Genomic DNA, 15,454 nt, shown 5'->3' with positions numbered 1-15,454 from the left:
GTTCAAAATTCGCAAACCCTGACTCCGCAGGGGTGCGAACGCCGCATCCATGCACTTCGTGAAAGTACGGGGTGCTAAAGACAGGCCGAACGGGAGGACGGTGTATTGATAAACCTGGCCGTCGAAGGCGAATCTCAAGAATGGCCTGTGACGGGGATTTACCTGAATCTGAAAGTATGCATCTTTCAGATCGAGAGAAATAAACCAGTCCCCCTGGCGCACATGCGCGATGAGTTTCCTGATTGTAAGCATTTTGAATGGTCTTTTTGCAAGCACCTTGTTCAAAACCCTGAGATCTAATATGGGTCTGAGGCCGCCGTCTTTCTTGGGAACAAGAAAATAACGGCTGTAAAGCCCCGACTCGCTCAGAGAGGGTGGCACTTTCTCTATGGCCCTTTTGCACAGAAGGCTTGCTATTTCTGAACGAAGCATGCAGACTGCTTCCGTGTTCACAGTGGTTTCGAGCCGCGCTCTGAAGCGAGGAGGGCGGCGATCGAACTGTAGCAAATAGCCCTGTTGTATTGTGCTTAACACCCACTTGGATATCCCTGGAATAGCTTCCCACGCTTTGAAGCATAACGCTAGAGGGTGAATGGCCAATTCGCTCTGATTGCCGCACACAGAGCGCTGAACAAAATGTGTGAGCGCGTTTAGTGTGTTCATGCATGATTGCTCGCAGACAGCATGAACAGGCTGTTTTGTGAGTGACTTCCCGATTGGAATGAATGGGTAAAGAGTCACATCTGTTACTTGATGCGCAAGCATAGTCATGGACACGGGACTTACACACAGAGGAATGTTTGCTGGCCGTGTAACAGAGCGGGCAGAGAATGGGCGCGCGCACGTATTCGTGGGCGCATTTATTGACTCTAACACTCGAGCGGTTCATAACCGCTTTATGTGAGCGTGCTCTGGTGGGGACACGAGACATGTAGTGCTGGTGTGTAGAGGTGAACACTGGATTGTGGGCACATTTTCTACACATAGGGCTGGTCGTGTGACAGAGCGGCCAGAGAATGGGCACGCGCACGCATTCGTGGGCGCCTTCATTGACTGATGCTCGAGCGGTTCGTAACCGCTTTATGCGAGCATGCTCTGATAGGGGCACGGAATGTGTTATGCTTGTGTGTAGGGGTGAACACTGGGTTGTGGGCACATGTTCTACACATAAGACATGTTTGCTCTTTACAAGATTTATTTGGGTCGCCGTAAAAACGGCGTTTGAGTGCAGGCAAGCGGGCAGTGTCACCGGCTTGTTGGCTGCTAAATTCACCATTGTAGTAGCCTGAGAGAAGGGGACTGACAGGGGGCAAAGCTTTGACGGTGGTCCGGCCGCGGCGGGACTGAACCGTCGTTTGTTCAACAAAGTTAGGAAGACTTCGGTTGCTCTGGTTTCAGCGTTACCTTAAATCGAGGCCCGCGGGGGGGCGGCGGTCTGCGGCGGCTGTCTGAGCGCGATCGAGGGCGGCCGCCCTGTCGACGCTGAGAAGTCTGAGTTTGTTGAGCTGGGCGCTGTGAAGAGGCTCGTGCAGGAGGCTGATCACGTGAGCGGCCTGCAGAGGAGCTAGCGCGACGCGGCAGGAAGAGGTTCATGGCTTGAGTGGCTTTCTGGACTTCTGAGAAGCGGTCAACAATGCCACTCACCGCGGAGCCGAAGAGACCGGTCGGAGAGAGCGGTACGTTGAGGAACGTGGAACGCTCTGCTTCTCCCATGTCGGCTAGCGTTAGCCACAGGTGTCTCTCGGTCACAGTCAGCGAGGCCATGCACTTCCTTAGAGCTTGAGCTGCAGCTTTGGTAGCGCGAAGGGCGAGGTCTGTCGCGCTTCGTAGATCAGTAACAGCCTCTGGGTGCCTGCCTTTCCACCGACGCGAGAGAGGTGGAGACGTGGGAACGGGACCTGGCCGACAAAGGAGCGTTCCACGACATTGCAAGCTCCTTGTGTAGTTCCAGCAGGAAGGGAGCGGCCCGGGCCGCGGGTGTAGACCGGCGATGGCTTTGAAGAAAGCAGCCGTCGAGTCTGTTGGGTGCCTGCTCAGGGGGCGGTGACCACTCGAGCCCGAGGCGGTCGACGGCCTGTGTGAGGAGGCGTGTTAACTCCCCTTCGACTCCGGCGCGGGTCCTGCTGGATTCCTGGGCCGAGGAGGAGGCTTGGGAGCCTGACGACTCCTCGCTGTCCGAAGCCATGATGGAACAGCAGCCCTTATCCTCCGCCTCTTCATCCGAGATGGCAGCAGTGCGGCCGCTCGGCGGCAACTGCGCGTCCCGGGGGGGCGGGGAGGGTGAAAACGATGCTCGAGGGAGAGGCTCCGGCGAGGCAGTCGCTTCAACCACAGTTTCCGGCAGCCTTTGGGAGCGGCGCTTCTTTCTGCGCGGCGGAATGTAAGGCGGCGCGGCGGCTTCTGCTTTGAGCGCTCGAGTCGAGCCCGCAGGGTCGACATCGGTAGCTCCTCGCAGAAATCGCATCCGCCCTCAGTAAGGGCGAGCTGTGCGTGTCCCAGTCCCAGGCAGAGAGCGCAGATGATGTGGCGGTCTCCGGTGCTGAGAAGGGCGCGACATGAGGCGCAAGTGGAACGAGGCATCTTGAAAAAGACGCTCGTGCTCTTTTGTGAATAGTTCGTAAGAACTAGCTTGCTGAATAAAAAGGATACGTCGTCGGATGGCGTAGCTCGCAGGATGGCTGAAGGTGGCTGAGACGGCCGGCTTCTTCTAGCGCTGTCCACGCTTGCTTGATGCCCCTCGAACAGCGACGCGGCTTCCAGGTCAGCGATGCGAAGAGCTTCGCTGAAGAGATGAAAATCAGGGTTCCAGCCTACGAACTACGCTTATATGCACTCTAGTCACGCCCATTTTGGCGGGCTTTGATGCAGGCGCACGGACGCCTCTCATTGGATGCGAGAAGCTCGTCTATAGGCTGCAGCAGTTGCCGCAGAGCAACCTATGAGCTCGCTAGCTAGCCCGCTCAAGGTCTGCAGCTGCCGCACTGCGTTGACAATGGATACAAAAATTAAGGATAATTTTTTGGCTTCAATATCTCAGAAAAGATGAATCTTTCCCGTAGCGTATGCTAGCTTACGCAATACGAGAGAACCTCTCGTAAGAGAACCACTACAACAAAAACCAGCACTATTGAATGTATAGATGGAAAACTAATACAGTGCAACCATCCAGTGCATTCTAAACACTGCTTCTTATTGCACATTTTGTTTATGCTCATTTTAATTTATACAAATTATAATAAGAATAATAATAAAGGTGTTGTGAATTTGTCAGCTGCACAATTGTCTTTAGACATTTAATGCACACCCATCAAAAATATTTTTTCAGATAAATGCATTCATGATGAAAAGTTATTCTATTTAATGTACAGATATTTTAACGTTGTGATGCAGATGCTGCTTTAATCCTGGATACTTTGTCTTGGTTCAAGGTCTTAATGTCTGGTTACCAAAGATGCTGCGGTACCTCCACCTTAAAAGAAATAAAGGTCAGATTCCCTCATTTTAGTCTTGTAGTGTTTACTGATGTGATATTATGTTGTAACACTATTCATTTTAGTCCTCTCTACTCAGTTTGTCCTTCATTCTTCCAGCCCTAGAAGGCATCCGCCTTATCGAGACAGCGGCAAACTGGCATCTATTTATAGAGGCATGAAGTGTGAGGAATTCATGGGGTCAAGTTACTTTGTCTAAGTGTAACACTGAATTTTCAACTACAGCTATGTATTGAAACCCTAGTTGAGTTTTATTACTTATATAATTTGGTCCATTTCAGAGTATTTGTCTCTCTAACACCTATTCTTACTGCAGACTTTGAAGAATGCATCCAATATAGAACAGACTGCATCAAAAGCATGTCATCTGCTATTAGCAGGTGTGGCAACAATGAGAGGTATGTTAGATCACGCCTAAGCAATGCACTGAGCTTCAAGAAAGTATGTAGCTTTTTGTGTGTAAACCTTTTGTAATAGAATAATCATTGAAGACGTGTTGATTATATAGTTTGTATATAAAAACAATTCAGTACTGAAAGTATCTATAAAAAAATCTAAGTAAAAACTGACTATTTTACCGAACTATTTTACCAATATGCTAACGGCAGACTATTGAAATCAATTGTGAGTCGAGACTCTTGTGTGCGTCATATCAGGAGAACTGTTTGTATAAGTTCCAGGCAATGTAAAGTTTTCCAAATGGGTCACATATGAGTTTCCATTTCAGTTGGGATGCTGCCTTAAAGGGCAGCTGCCTATGTAGACAGTAGACCGCAAGGTAGCTCACTAAGTTTTGAAACGGAGCCTAATAGGATGAGTTTTTGTGATACTGACCCTCCTGAGATTTCTGATGCTGCTGCCTCTGATGGCATTCATGAGCACAGCGTTGTGGCGTGGATGGTCTGGAGTTATCCCTGTCATTGATGGGTCTCAAGGCATTCTTAGTATGCTGTTAGTCTGTGCTTGCTTCACTGCCCCTATATCCCTTTTTTTGACATAGATTTGGTGGGACCCTGCTGTTCTTCTCTGCGATCATCCTGGTGGAAGCATTCTCTGAAATGGCTTTAGGTGCAGGAGGTGGAGGCGGAGGAGGAGGTGGTGGAGGAACAAGAGCAGCATTCTTCTTTGCTATATCACTGTACGTGGCACCTTTGGGGATGACCATGGTGAACTCCGGGGGGATCCGTAAGGCGAAGGGGTGGTCACACTTTTCTGAAAGGCAACGGTTCGAGGATTTGTGGGTCTTGCTGTTGAAGCAATTCCTGCATCCTCCTCTGTCTTTGGAGGTCCTGGTTGCGGGTGAGAATAGTCATCATACTTATATGAGGGCCGGGAAGGTCGAACTGGTATCCCAACTTTATCAGTGTGGTATTCTCCCTTAGTAACTTCACAATCCCCATTTTCATTTGACCTCAGCAAATGTGCCTTTGGTTGTGAAATCGGATTTCAGATAGAGTATGGTTTCATGTCAGGGCTTCCACCAGTACCAGGATACTTTTTCCTGTAATAAAATGGGACTCAATGTTAAGATACGTGATGTGGCAGGCAGTTGTCTCTCAGTATCTTGGCAATGGAAAAAGATACCTGGTCGTTGGCATGAGTGTTGACGAGACTAAAGAAGCGGACGTGCATGTTGGAATGCAAGGCCTCTGTAAAGCAGATAAGGGTCTCTTGGGAGATGTTTGTCAATATTTTTGATGTTGCCCTCAGTGTTATCTGGGTCATTGTAGAGGATCTTCTCCAGAACTTCATTCACAACAGTGGGGTTCCTGACAAGCAACTGGGCTCCAGAAACTTTTTTTATTCAACCATTATCGGAGTGTCTCGTCTTACAGGATCTACCATTCTCAGATTGAACTGACCATTGGTAGACCAACACTGCTGAAGCTGATTTGTACAATCCAGTAGAGGTACCATTTTAGTGCTGTCCTCTTCTACAGTACACCTTCATCTTCCTCTTTCACTGGCTTTTCAAGTTTTAATTTTTCTGATACTTCTGTCTTTTTTTTCTCCCACATCATCTTTTCCTCAGAGTCTTTGGTGTCACTCTGTCACACATTCCTCTTCTTCTCTGGTGTCTTCATCTTTCTGGAACCCAAAATGTGATCATTATAAAAACACAAATGGCACCATTGGTCCTGGTGTTATTTTGAGGCCTCACATACAGTCACCGGCCACTTTGTTAGGTACACCTGTGCATCTACTTATTCATGCGAATACCTAATCAGCCAATCATGTGGCAGCAGTGTAATGTATAAAACCATCCATATATGGGTCAGGAGCTTCAATTAATTCTCACATCAACCATCAGAATGGGGAAAAATGTGATCTCAGTGATTTAGACCGTGGCATGAGTGTTGGTGCCAGACGGGCTGGTTTGAGTATTTCTGTAACTGTTGATCTTCTGGGATTTTCACACACAACAGTCTCTAGACTGTAAAGAGAAAAAAAATCCAGCGAGCAGCAGTTCTGTGGGCGAAAAGGGTTTGTTAATGACAGAGGTCAGAGGAGAATGGCCTGACTGGTCCAAGCTGACAGGAAGGTGACAGTAACCCAATAAAGGTGAGTGTATATAGGTGTAATATTTATAATAATTTGAAACTCTAGCAAAGGGAAATTGCTTTTGAGACACTACTTTTTTGTTTGAGACATTTTGTTTATAGTGAACAGAGACATAGCCTTTGGCATATACTCCACCCCAACTTTTTCTGTTTTTATCCCACAACTTTTTAGGGAGATAATCATTACCTCTCAAAGACATATGGCTTATTGTGTCACTCTAGTTTTCAGATCATTCCTTTGCCATTTAAGTGAATGTTAGCCAAACTGGAAAGTCGAATACAGCATCTCAACTCCTTAAGCTTAAGTTGTCATAGTTCTCGAGTTTGTAGATCTCTGACCTGTCTAGGGCTTGTGGATCCCATCCTTTCCTCCTCCAGGAGTTTTCAGGTCTCATATTCCCAGTATTTCATCCGAGCCTCTTGGCTGAAAGTGTCTGATCTTTCTGTCGTAGTCCAATGGGAACATTGTCATCAGGGTCAATATCCACCAACTCCTCCTCCTGCTCCTGGAGCTCTTCAACAGTCGGTGAGGCCAACGGCTCATCTTCATCTAAATCCTCATACTTACTCAGTTCTCGACGGTAGCCAAATGTGCTCATGGCCTCCTGGTAGTCTACTCGGTGTGTAAAAATCCTGGTTTTGTCTAGTTTTGCCACATCAAAGAGTATTCTGTGATCTTTGGAGTGATGTAACCAAGAGTGAGTGCTCATCTATTATGGTGGGCAGCTGGGGGGGGTCTTTAGTGCAGGATCAGAGAGGCAAGGGATAAAGCCACAGCCTATTATGTCCTTGCTTTTTTGGAAGGCAGGAGCTGCAAAAAGAATGTGAGCTCACAACATGTCCATAGCAAGGCCTGTCAGCAAATGGCGATTGCATTGTTCAATTCCAAAAAAAGATAGATTTTAAGGAGATGGTAATTAAGGTTTTAAAATGTGTTTAAATTGTGTACGTTTTTGGGGTTTTTTAACAATTCTTTGTATTTTGGTGTTGAACGCCTAGTTCAAAACTGTTTTAGAATCATTTTAGTAAATTTTTTATGTATATTTTGAGGATCATTTCAAATATCACATTAACTGGGTGACCATATTTTGATTACCAAAAACCAGGACACTCGGCCCGGCAATGAGATACTCAAATGATACTCGAATTTTACTCAAAGATGCCTTGTTAATTTCAATACATTTAAAGTAGGCTATGCCTCTGTATGGATAGAAAATTGTTATTACAAAATACTATCTATCAAAGACACAAAAAAGACGGCCAGGACAGGACGTGAAAACAGGACATGTCCTGGTAAAACAGGACGTTTGGTCACCCTACTGTATATAGCTTGTGGTTAAACAAGTTAGCATAATAATAAAACCACACCAAAAGGTTGAAATGTGTTCATAGGACAAGAGTATTTTTCCGAAATGCAAGGTTGGGGCAGGTTATGCTCAAATGTGCTTTAAAAGTTGTAAGTTTATACAATTCCATAATTAATAATAATCTGTTGGCTAAAATAATGGTTTGATATAAATGTTAGCGTTCAATGTTATGTTCATAATTATTGCTTCATAATTGTTTTACAGTTTGAATTTTGCTGAAGAGCCTACAATAGGCTATTTAATGTCAGGTTCCCGTTGTGACACCCTGTGACACTGTTGGGGCACGTTGTCACAAAAGGTCTGTTTGTGTTATATGAACTGTTTATTCTTGGCAATAACAATTCCTGTTCTCCCAATACTCACTACATCTGGTATGTATAGAAGTCAACTATCCAGAATGCTTTTTAGTGCTTTTAGTTTTTTTCATATGTGCCAAAAATACCACATAGAGCTCATGAACACGTCACAGAGCTAAGAGAGAGGGGCAGATTATCTCAAGAGCTGATATCGGCCTGGCATGAAATATTGTGTGGATTTGAAAAATCCTCTTCCCTCCTTGCCTTTCACTGGTCTCATCTTGCTTTTGATGTCATCGGGATAAAAATGTGCTTTATTACTGCAGTTATCAATGTAGACGTCATACTATTAAATCCTGCATGGAAAGTCGTGAATCTGAATGTAGACTAATGGTTAGATATTTATGGATTTTGAAAGCCATAGTCTCTTAGGTCAGGACAGTGTGTGTAATGCTCAGTTTTGGTCCAAGTGTCAAATGTTAGATAAGCTGTTTGTTGTCCCATTGAATCCAAACAACCACTCAGCCTGGATGGAGCGAGGCTTGATCTGTGTTTATGACAGGAACACAATGTGCACTGTATCGTTGGAGTCGCCGACTGGTGTTGACAGAGCAGGAATGTTGTTGCTTTAATAACAAGGGGCACTAGTAACAAAAGCTTTCATAAGACACGTAAGTGTGTTGTTGGAACAGGGCCAAGACTGATGATCATCCGTATGTCATATTGTTGTGGTTAAAGAAACAGTGTAACATTTATTATCAGAAATGTTTTAGCATGTGATAAATATAAAATGACAGCAAGTGACTTTTCTGTAACAATTGTGTTTTCAAACTGTTTCAGGTCTAAGAGGTTTATTAGATGCAGATTATATATTTGTGCACTAGACTGTATGGGTGAATCTCACGAACACTGTCAATTATCTTTTAAGTCTTGATGGTTTTAAAATAGGCTTTAATATTAAGGCTGAAATGAGACTTGGACATGTTCTTGACAGGTTTTGTGAGATTCACCCATTAACTTATGAAACTGACATAATCATGATATTATTTCAAAACAAACCTTAATCATATATCCACAAAATGTCACTGTTACAACAATTTTTCATCCAAGTAAATTAAATCAAATACATATACAAAACTAAATAATAAGAAGAAAACAATCACTGGAATCTAATGTTCAACAATTTGACCATAAACATCATATTCTTTGTAAATCAGGCAGTTCTTCAGTGCTGGGGGGAAAGGAACAGTGCGCATGAACTCTGGATTGTTCAGTCTTCTGAGTGTCATCTGTGTCCTGATAACCAGCCTGGCCAGGTGTTTCAGGGGCCTTGGGTTTCCTGGCGTCACATGGAGATGTTAAATGGTTACTTAAAGGAATAATTTATCCCAACAAATTAACATGTGTTATTTAAAAAAAATAAAATAACAGAATATTTGTTTTGAACAACATTAGGGTGAGTAAATAATGGCAAAATTGTAATTTTTGGGTGAACTGTCCTTCTATTGGCTATAAAAACTTTTAACTTGTGGCCTCATTGTTTACAGAAGTGTCTTACGGAGGATGTCACAGATGTCGGGCCACTCCTCCTGCTTCTCCAGAATACGTTGGAGGGTGGAGCAAATGTGCACGTGACTCACGTAATCCAGGAGAGTTTGGACCAACCTTCCCGCCAAATGCACCATGGATACCAAGCTAATGAACTCGCAAAACTTATAAAAACAGAACAGAGTGTATAATTAGGCAGCGTGCAAATATATAGGCTTAACCAGCCTCATAGAGTCATGTTAAGTGGCTGGTTGTTCGTACCCCTGCACTTTAATGGTGAAAGTGGAAACACAAGAGGTGCTACAACAACAATGACTTGTATTCCCTTTCACACAAATCATGAGTAAAACAGTAGATTATCAGTTCGGAAACACTTACTTTTACTACAATGCTACCTTATGGTTTCTTTAGGCGATACTTACGGTTGCAATACATAACTGACTACATTTACAACTATTTCAAGTGTGATTAAATTGAGCTGTAACTCAAAGTGTCGCAATAGAGGTGTAAAGGTCTGGGGTACGAGTCCAGAAGAGGAATCACAAATTCATGTCGCATTTTGCTTTTTATGACACTATTGGTTTGGTTTAGATTCAAGCTTTAGAGTAGGGATGCTAGTCTTGTTTATTACAAACCCAATATAACATTAACCTTAAAAACAAAGTGGACCTTTCCCTCTGAGCTGCCGCAATACGTTCAAGGAATCATGTAATATCATTTTGCAACATTGTTTCTACAGTCACGTAATTTTCATGAGATCCGGCTGGACAATCACATATTTGGGGGAATACACTAAGAATTAATTTAGCCCCATGAGAGAATATTAACTTTTATAATTAATAAATGGCCCTTTTGTTCAAGCAGGGTTGAATTCAAATTGAAAGTGATCATCTCTATGCCCTACTCCCTTGAAGGACAGATCTCTTTTTGTGGGCACGCTTAAGGGGGGATGACAGTAATTTATGCATGTACCCTTCACTAATAATCTTGTAAAAGGGCTCTTAGTGAAAAAAAACTTTTTCTTTTGTTTGGAACGAACCTTAAAGTGGCGTTCCCTTTCTGAAATGCTCTACACGGGCACAAAACTGCCATTTGGAAAATGCCCTAGCTGTAGGCCGGAGACCTCCAAATGGGGTGGGATCTCCAAAAGAAGGCGGTATACTCCAGAAGGGGTGTGGTTACTCAAAAAGAGGGATGCATGAACTCCAAAAGGAGGCATCACTTCCACTCAGGGTTAAGGTTAGGGAAGGGGGAAGGGGCTTCCTATATTTTTAATGGTGGTTTGCAGCTCCCTGCAGCTATATCCTTCTAATTACATTTTTTTTGCCAATCCTGTTTGGTAACTATTTCTTGAATTCTCCCCATTGTTTTTAGACTAAAAAAAATTATAATACTTACAGTTACTTTGTTCGGATTACTCTTGATTTCGTATGCCTGGCTATGAAAATCTGCCCATGTGTATGATGCTGCACAGTTGTCATGGTAACACTCGAAACAGCTCTCTGCGTGGTAACCATTGTTAAGGAGCAGACGCAGCATCATTTCATCCTTGAGGCAGTACTGCAGTGCCGTGGGAAATATTGTGTCACTGATGACAGAGAAGATGCAGTTAGCATCCGCCCCGTGGGCGAGAAGCAACCGCACCAACTCGTAACTCCCAGCCCTGACTGCCACCAGGAGAGAGCGCAGAGGGTCCAATTCCGTTTTCGCACCTGCTTTCAGAAGCAGCTCTGTGCAGGTGACATCTCCATTGCAGATGGCAAAGTACAGCGGAGTTTTCCTCATATCACCATAGTTTTCAGAGATATGATAGCCTAGGATGGGGTTGATATCAAAGCCCTTCTCGATCAGCATCTCTAGACAGTCAACGTGACCTCCATCTGCTGCAGAATGAACTGGACTTATCCCAGACAGACGAATGGCTCTTTTAGTGGTAATGGGAATGAAGGTCCTCAGAGCTCTATCAATTTAAAGAAAGACAGATACTGTATTCCAAAACATAGTGAGCTGCCTATGAAGGCAACATTTTAAGGCATCATTGTAAGATATAACATCATGTTAAGTATGCTGCCTCCTAAGGTAACTTCTTTTGAACAATTCTAAGCATCGCATTTATCTTTCACAGAGAAGACAACACATAATGCAGTATCACTAGATGGCGACAGTGAGGAGAAACTTGAAGTAAATATACAGAAGAAGAAGATGCTAAGCTTATAGGATGGTGAAGTCAGAGATGGCTAGTGGAGTTTAGGGTCCAAACTTGTCTGTGTGGGCGCCTCATGTGCCCATGCATGCGCCCACACAGACAAGTGTACCACCCCACCAGATGCCAACCTGGGCACTTGCCCATGCATAAATCCGCCACTGACTCTTGATCTACTTTATATTAGTGTATATCTGAATATTATGGTTTTGGAACAGAGCTAGTATATTTTCATTATGCAAAGCTGTCTGTGAAGTATGGTGACACTGATTTAATATGTTCTTACAGATAGTGCCCTTCATAGGCTGCACGGTGAATGGGAAGTTGAGAGCAAAGGCTGGCTACATTAGGACTAGCACCGTGTTGTAAGAGGAGATCAATGCAGTCCAGGTTTCCAGAGCCTGCTGCATCATATAGCACAGTGTCTCCATTGGAAGCTTGAGCATTAACATCGCCCCCTACAGGAGAGAGACAGAAATCAGTAGGCATTCACAGAAGACTCTTTAAACAAGGATGTGCACCAATGAATCATTCACAACTATGTGAATGTGTATTCTATGGGAATGTGTATTAAGTCAATAAGATCACATTTGATTTCATGTTAACTGTAATAACATTTAACTTTCTACAGAATGTTTTTAGGTATAAGTCTATACATTTCTTCCTTACACTGAGTTGACTCTTGGTCACATGACTTACCGTTTTCGATGAGTATAGCCAGTATATCAGCATGGCCGTACTCTGCAGCGATGCCCATTGGTGTTACCCCGTGCCCGTCCTGACCCGTGACCTTTCCCCCGTGTCTCAGCAACAGCATTAGGATGTCCGCACAACCCACCTTAGCGGCCTCATGGGTGGCCGTCCTCTTCTTTAAACACACCTGCTCCACGAAGGCTCCTCCCATAATGAGCGTTTCAACCATATCATATGAGCCTGTCCTTACAGCTGCAAAGGGAAATGTAGGATTAGATTTAACTACACGGCCTGAAGCCTAGACTGTTTCATTTATGCAATTACATGATGTGATTTTATAATGTTTTGTTGCAATACCCAGAAGAAGTGGAGTCTCATTTTTGCTGTTGGTGTTATGTGGAGAAGCTCCGTGCTGGAGCAGAACCTTCACGTTCTCCAAATGCCCCGCTTGAGAAGCCAGAGTCAGAGCGGTCTCTCCATCACCTGTCACCTCCTCCATACTCAGCTCATAGGACGCTGTCCAGGAAAAACAGCTGTTACTGCTGCTTAGTGTAATAGCATATCAAACTAGAAAGAAAAGTTTGTCGAGACTTGGCTTGACAAAGCTTTGTATAAAACGTTTCAAGTAAGTGAATGGATAGAATTATTAAAGACATAATAAATTGCTAACTTTTAGCCTATATTTGACTCATTTCAGATATTATGTGGAGATTCAAAATTTAACCCAGACACGTTGTGCTCCCCGCTCACCCATAAGGACAGTATCCAGCACACGTGCATCTGGCTGGACTGAAGCTCTGTGCAAAGGTAGCCAACCCCTGCTGTCTCTTTCCTTAAAGGCATTGCTGCACTTATGCAGTTGCTTTAGTGCAAGAACATCACCTGGATAACATTACATTACACATGCAATAACAAGTGATTGAGCAACTTCCACAACCAAAATAGAACTGTTATTTAGATAAAGGGTTATACATATTATGTACCTTGCTTTATTGCAGATAAAATCTTGAGGTTTTCATCGCTGATTGTTTCTAAAGTGCTGCATGAGAGATTTAAATATGTCTTGGAGTAGATTGGTTTTAAATACAGATTATTTTGCTGAACATTGAGTGTGTATGATTTTTGTTCGTACAATACCTTAGTGGGTTATTCAAAATAGAGAAGCCGCAAGCATCTTGGAGGCTCAATTGAATTGCATACTCGATGAGCTGATCTTCATCCGTTTGTTCAATGTACTCCATTACGGTTCAGAGTTTACAAAGACATACACGTGAACAAAACAAAGACTGAACAAGAACTTAAGTCTTGTCGAGGAGTTATAAAACTACTACAACTAGTTTACAGCTACTACAAGTTTTGACTATTTCTATCTGAGAGTTTTGATAACCTATCCGACGCAAAGTCATGCCCCATGCAGCATAGCAAAATACAGACTGAGTTTGTTTTTGCAGGTCCTCGAGTATATATTTAGTCCTGACCTGCTTTCTCTGGACACTTTGAGAATGCAGGTCACTTTGACATGACTGTGACAAGTGAGTTCCCTCGTGTGTATGGGTAAATAAACACACATACTATTTCCATTCTGTGGCCTACATATCAAGTTAATAATTGTATTAATGTAAATACTATGGTTTATAGCTAAACCGAAATATGCAGGTCATTTTGCCAGTAGTGATGATTGAAGTTGTGATTTTATTATTAAAAATAAAATGGACAGGTTTATGCACATTTATGTCTAAGCAAAGTGAAATTATAGAGGAGAAATAAATACATATGTATGTATGTGTGTGTGTGTGTGTATGTATATATATATATATATATATATATATATATATATATATATATACACAAGGAATGCTATTTTTAATAATGAAGCTTTGTAAGGGAGGTTTGTTGTCACTAAATGTAAAATATATAAGGTGTGTCACATACGGCGTAGCAAGGTATTCTGGCCCTCTGTCTGTTTATTGCTCTGGGCCCTTTTCCAATTAAAGGTTTAGAATTAGTACAGTTTAGAATTTGATGTGGGCCCCTAGAATAATTTGTAGATTTGTATTGTAGGATTTTGTATTATGAAGTATTAAATGCACGCTCAGTAACTTTTGTCTTTGTGTCATCTTGGACTTACACTGACACCTAGTGGTTTGGATGCAGCATCATTTAAAATCAACAGTTTTCAGTTTCAGATGCCACTGATGAAATGTAGCATTCACAGTCAGCCATGATTCATTTAATCAATGAGTGAAAGTGTCAAATAACAGGAAGGTTACTGAGATTAAGCGAGTAGTTTTCGGCTGGTCATGTGATTCTAACATGTGCGGACCCTCTCCATGTAGAATAAAACAGCTTTTATAAGGTTACTGATATGACTGGAGTGCTCATGATTTCCTACATATATTGCAAAACGACAATTCATGTCTTCAGGAGTTAAACTTTTTTAATGAGGAACAAATTGACAAATTTAACAAATTTAATGATTTAGGATCCAAAAATGGGATTTTGTTTGGTTGGAGAACTCTTTTGAAGAAGCTTGTCACCTCCTCAGAATAATTCTGAATTATTGAAGACATGAGTCCCTCAAAAACTCTTTGGTAGCTTAGGAAGAATATGGCCTTCTGGTCGGAGAAGTCTGGGTTCAGCCCCATTCATGGCATGCTGGTTATTTTATCTCATCTACGGAATAATGAAAACTTGGGGTCAGACAAAGCCACAGTGAGTGCACATTTGGTTGCTCAGTTTGGAAGAACTTGGCTATTGGACCAGAGAAGTCTGAGTTCAAACCTCATTTAAGACAAAAAACATGCTCATGCATCTCCTCTTCTAAATTATTTTAAAGACCTGGGGCTCACAGATTTCAAGCAGCTGAATGTAGGTGGTAGCTCTGTGTGGAAGTAAATTACCTTCAGGGTTCAACCCCCATTTAAAGCCTAAACTTGTGTTCATCTCAGCTTCAGAATTATTTTAGACACCTCTCAGACCCAGTTCAAATGTGAGCATTTGGTAGATCCGTTTGGAAGAATAATGGCAGAGCATGACCTCTGGGCCAAAGAAGTCTAGGTTTGAACCACAATTATGCTAAATTACTTTAGGACCACAAATACAGAGCTGGTTAGAGCAGTTGGTAGCTCAGTGAGGAAGGAAGTGGCCTTAAGACCAGAAGAGTCTGGGTTCTAATCCTCTTTCAAGCCATAAAATTATGCTTAAGTTTATTTCAGCTCCAGGGCTATTTAAAAAGATTTAGGGACCACAGAACAATGACAAGTGTGAGCAGTTGTTAGCTCAGTGTGGAAGGAGA

The 15,454-nt window shown here is 43.0% G+C and overlaps 1 protein-coding gene and 1 pseudogene across 1 annotated transcript; both read right to left on the bottom strand.

Moving 5' to 3' along the window:
* Window positions 1–2,981: 2,981 nt before the first annotated feature.
* Window positions 2,982–6,775, bottom strand: LOC127637696 (leiomodin-2-like; annotated as a pseudogene).
* A 1,646-nt stretch (window positions 6,776–8,421) lies between these two features.
* asb15b (ankyrin repeat and SOCS box containing 15b) lies at window positions 8,422–13,602 on the bottom strand. The gene is made up of 9 exons (XM_052118772.1): window positions 13,297–13,602; window positions 13,143–13,198; window positions 12,910–13,041; window positions 12,517–12,675; window positions 12,166–12,411; window positions 11,753–11,924; window positions 10,662–11,223; window positions 9,274–9,427; window positions 8,422–9,054 (listed from the first exon to the last, which is right to left on the bottom strand). Exons 1-9 carry the CDS (start codon window positions 13,398–13,400, stop codon window positions 8,885–8,887), a joined length of 1,755 nt encoding a protein of 584 aa, XP_051974732.1. The 5' UTR covers window positions 13,401–13,602; the 3' UTR covers window positions 8,422–8,884.
* Between the last annotated feature and the right edge of the window lie 1,852 nt (window positions 13,603–15,454).

The sequence above is a fragment of the Xyrauchen texanus genome, chromosome 45 (assembly GCF_025860055.1).
Source record: "Xyrauchen texanus isolate HMW12.3.18 chromosome 45, RBS_HiC_50CHRs, whole genome shotgun sequence".
NCBI classification, from domain to species: domain Eukaryota; kingdom Metazoa; phylum Chordata; class Actinopteri; order Cypriniformes; family Catostomidae; genus Xyrauchen; species Xyrauchen texanus.
The sequence above is the reverse complement of the archived record's forward strand: the minus strand, read 5'-3'. Positions and strand labels throughout refer to the sequence as shown.

What these genes read in the sequence shown, in the direction of transcription:
- asb15b (XM_052118772.1), bottom strand. Translation starts at nt 13,400, where the DNA reads ATGGAGTACATTGAACAAACGGATGAAGATCAGCTCATCGAGTATGCA. An exon ending in ATTTTGAATAACCCACTAAG is followed by an intron (nt 13,199 to 13,296) that starts GTATTGTACGAA and finishes TCTCTCATGCAG; the next exon opens with CACTTTAGAAACAATCAGCG. An exon ending in GCTGGATACTGTCCTTATGG is followed by an intron (nt 12,676 to 12,909) that starts GTGAGCGGGGAG and finishes TTTCCTGGACAG; the next exon opens with CGTCCTATGAGCTGAGTATG.